This window comes from Nelumbo lutea, chromosome 1 (genome assembly GCF_056320005.1).
Source record: "Nelumbo lutea isolate HS-2025 chromosome 1, American lotus-T2T, whole genome shotgun sequence".
Classification (NCBI taxonomy): Eukaryota; Viridiplantae; Streptophyta; class Magnoliopsida; order Proteales; family Nelumbonaceae; genus Nelumbo; species Nelumbo lutea.
The window spans coordinates 42,278,949-42,283,285 of record NC_142684.1 but is presented as its reverse complement, the minus strand read 5'-3'; the positions used below and the strand labels follow the sequence as shown (position 1 = coordinate 42,283,285).

General features: G+C 41.0%; 1 protein-coding gene and 1 pseudogene across 1 annotated transcript; both read left to right on the top strand.

Moving 5' to 3' along the window:
- Window positions 1–1,138: 1,138 nt before the first annotated feature.
- Window positions 1,139–2,720, top strand: LOC148874402 (UDP-glycosyltransferase 91C1-like; annotated as a pseudogene).
- Window positions 2,576–4,337, top strand: LOC148874401 ((RS)-norcoclaurine 6-O-methyltransferase-like). The gene is made up of 2 exons (XM_088960289.1): window positions 2,576–3,472; window positions 3,851–4,337. Exons 1-2 carry the CDS (start codon window positions 2,729–2,731, stop codon window positions 4,145–4,147), a joined length of 1,041 nt encoding a protein of 346 aa, XP_088816415.1. The 5' UTR covers window positions 2,576–2,728; the 3' UTR covers window positions 4,148–4,337.

The following is a 4,337-nucleotide window of genomic DNA, read 5'->3' as shown; positions in this document are numbered from 1 at the left end:
GTTTTTCCAATTATGAAGTATGGCTAAGCGATCCTACTCACATTGGATCCAACACCCAGGTGGTTTGGCCAATAGTGGGCCAAGAAATATTGAATGGTGATGTGGGCGGAGGTTTCCAAGGAATACAAATAACCTCTGATTTTTTTTTAGATTTGGCGAGCATTTGGAATAACTAGCGAATTACAATGCTATTGTACCGCAATTGGTGCATTGGTCTTTGTAGCGTTAATGCTTTTTTCTGGTTGATTCCATTATCACAAAGCTTGGTTCCAAGATGTAGAACCTATGTTGAATTATCACTTAGCGGGAAAATTGATGATTGCATCTTTAATTCATTGCTAGTACATCTGAGAAATTTTAATTGGCTAGTTGTAAATAACCCCACGGCTATGGAACAAAGGATTATCTAAGATCTACATCGAGGTGTTGATGGTGATTTTCAAATATCACAGAGCAAAATGTGATACATTGAAAATAATAATGCTGCAATAGAAATAAAGACAAGGAATGGATTACCTACTCCCAACAGTCAAAGTGAGCCCTTTCATTCTGAATTCTTTTAATTTAGAATGAATCAAATATCCCTAAGTAGGATTCGAACCTACGACTAGTTAGTTAACAGTCGACTATTCTACCATTGAGCTACTGAGGAACAACAGGTGATTAGAACTCATAGAGTTCAATTCCCATTCTCAACCCAAGATTAATATGAGCCCAAAACTTCCTTTGTAACTCTAGGAACTTCTTCCTACTGACTCCATTCCATGCCTCATTTCATAGGCAACCTCAAAGCGGCTCTATTTCATTATATTCCATCCATATCCCAATTTCGTTCATTTGTTATCTCTTTGGTGTCATTGACATAAGAGATGCCGTTTCTAGTCTCTCTCTTTTTATTTGTATATATAGAAGGTTAAGAAATCGTCATATAATAATCGAGAAATTTCAATAGAAAACACAAGGTTTGTGATGACTTTGAAATCCTTTCTATTAGATAATCTATTCCCCTTATGCATTAAGATAATCAATTCGGTCATTGTGGTTGAACTTTATTATAGATTTCTAACCACATTCTCCATAGGGCTCTTTTATATATCTTCCTTCTCTAAGCTCCAGTTATGGAAGAAGGAACCAAAAAGGAGGTATAGCTGATGAATAACCGTCCTAATTCGTCCATATCTTTTATTTCATTTCTTCTAGAACAATAACAGACATTTTTTTAGGGTTTTTAGTAGATAAGGGCAACTTTTTACTTTGAATATCAATAATAAAAGACCAATTTTATAAAATAAAAAAATAGGATAACTTTTTATGAAAAATATCAATAAAGGGCAATGATACTGTTCATCATCTTCCTCTTCTTCTGCCTCTAATATGAGGGACATCGCTAACTAACTTTCCATGGCTCTAGCCAAGGCTGGAATCCGCGCCTCCTTCATCTCCACTCCCAGGAACGTCCAAAGGCTCCCAAAAGTTGCTCCAAATTTAGCTGCTCTCGTAAGCTTTGTTGAGCTCCGCTTACCCACTGTCGAGGGCCTACCCCTTGGAGCTGAAGCCATCATCGACGTCTCCATGGATGAAATCCAGCACCTCAAGGAGGCCTACGATCTCTTGCGCCATCAGGTCAAGCAATTCATCGCTAATGAATCACCCGATTGGATCATCCAAGATTTCATCCCCTGCTGGATGGCCGAAATCGCATGAGAATACGACGTCCCATTAATCACCTTCGCTGTCTACTCTGCTCCTATGCTGGGCTTTCACGGACCCCTGGAGTACCTTACCAATGACGGCCATGCAAAATACTGGACGTCACCGGAAAGCATTCACCGGAGTGGGTCACATTCCCGTCATCGGTTGCCTTCGGCGCCACTAGGCAAACACCACATTTGCTAGGTTCTTTGGGCAAAATGCGTTCGGTATAACGAACAACGAGTGAGTGGTTGTAGCTGTTGAAGCATGTAGGCCGTGGCCATCCGTAGTTACTCGGAGTACGAACCAGATTATCTGAACCTGGTCGAGAAGATATGGTGGAGACCGGTGATTGCAGTGGGTCTGCTTCCACCGGCGCCGAGTAGCACAGAAGCAAAGGAAAGGGAAGGAGATTGGGGCAAAATATTAAAGTGGCTTGATGGGGAGAAACCCAGAACGGTCGTGTTTGTGGGGTGTAGCGAGTGCACAGTTCGGCACGACTCGCTTTGTCTCAGTCCAGTGTATTCGGATGAATACAGAGGAATATTTTTCATAAAAAGGTACTCTATAATAATAAAAATATTATATCTTGATATTCAGAACAAAAAGTTGCTCTTATATATATATGTTAAAAACCCTTTTTTTATTATTAATCTACTGCTAGAAATTCAATACAAAATCTCAGCATTCAATGTTTATCCCATTTCATTTTACTACGCGTTAGCAAGTACAGAATGCACGTGCATCCTATTGATTCGCCCCTTCAATTTAACAAAATCACTCACGAGCAAATATGGTGTGCCCACGTGGTTCATGCTCTAGCGCGTGGGCGGTCAAAAGGAATGTACTACTACGTCTACATCGGAGACTTCCTATTAGACTGAAGTGTAAACATATAAAAGGAAGGCTGTGTCGTGACTACTTGCACTTGCACTAAGCACTTGAGTGACAGAAAGAGCTCTAATTAAGTTTAGTAATTTATCTCACTCAGGGCACCGGCTTTTGAGTTTACGAGGGGCATAGATTAGAGAGGAGAATGGAAATTCAGAAGGAAGGTCAAGCAGCGGAGGCTAAAATCTGGAAATTCGTTTATGGCTTTGCCGACTCTTTAGTCCTCCGATGTGCCATTGAGCTCGGAATTGCAGACATAATCCATAAGCAGGGAGAACCCTTGACGCTCTCTCAACTGGGGGCTCAAATTCCTGTGCAACTGGTCAACACCGATCACTTGCACAGGTTAATGCGTTACTTGGTGCACATGAAGATCTTCACCAAGGAAATCCTAGATGGCGAAGCACGATATGGGCTGGCTCCACTGGCTAAGTTCATTCTAAAAGGGTGGGACAAGAGCATGGTGTCAATCATATTAGCGGTCACCGACAAGGATTTCATGGCACCCTGGCACTGTCTCAAGGATAGCTTGGGCGGCGAGGGGACAGCTTTTGAGAAGGCGTTAGGGAGGAGCATATGGACATACATGGCTGATCATCCGGAGAAGAATAAGCTCTTCAATGAAGCTATGGCTTGTGATACCAGATTCCTCACATCAGCCTTGATTCAAGACTGCAAGGATTTATTCCAAGGAATAATGTCGTTGGTGGATGTTGGTGGAGGCACTGGAACTGCCATGAGAGCCATTGCCAAGGCCTTTCCCCACCTAAAGTGTACAACTTATGATCTACCTCATGTCATTGCCGACTCCCCTGATTACCCTGAGGTCGACCGGATTGCAGGCGACATGTTCAAACACATTCCTAGTGCCGATGCCATCTTATTGAAGGTAAATAAATTGAATTTGTTTCGATCTCTTCATATCATTCTTGACTCAGAATTTGATATTCGAACTTTCCTTCACCATGTAGCACAACTTAATTCCATAATTAGCAGACAAACTATAAGAGCAAGCGATTTCTTTTATGGTCAGGATAAATCAATCAAGGTTTGAGTTGCTTTAATTGGTCATCTTTTCAACCCTAACCCAACTCAACTTTATGTTGAATTGGCATTTCTCAACCCTAGTCCTAATCCAATCTTCCCCTTTTCTGGTCGGATTGGTTTGGGTTTGGCCTTGCAGCTCTACTAGTATTAAAATTTCTGTAATTTTCAGCATTCACTCTTTGTAATTTCTACTGATAATTTTTTGGGTACTATGGTTCAGTGCATCCTCCATGACTGGGATGATGGTGAATGCATTGAAATTCTAAAGCGATGCAAGGAATCAGAGCCTAGAGAGGGTGGAAAAGTTATCATCGTCGACATAGTACTAGATTTGGAATCTAAGCATCCCTTAACAAAGACTAGACTAAGCTTGGATTTGGACATGATGGTCAACACTGGAGGAAAAGAGAGGACTGAGGCAGAATGGAAGAAGCTTTTGAATGCTGCAGGATTCCCTGTATATAAGATTACACATTTAGCTGCCTTTCAATCTGTAATTGTGGCTTATCCTTATTAGCCTTTTCTCTCTCTCTCCCCAGGTCCTAGCTACGTCTTCTTCAGTACTAATAATATTTTGTTTTTGGTCGGTTATATATTAGTGTCATAGGATGGGTTCAAGTCTAAGGGCCTGTTCGTTTGTTCTCAAGTCATCTATATGTGTAATAATTACATTAAGAGTTAAATTGGTATTGGTGAATTTTTGTTTT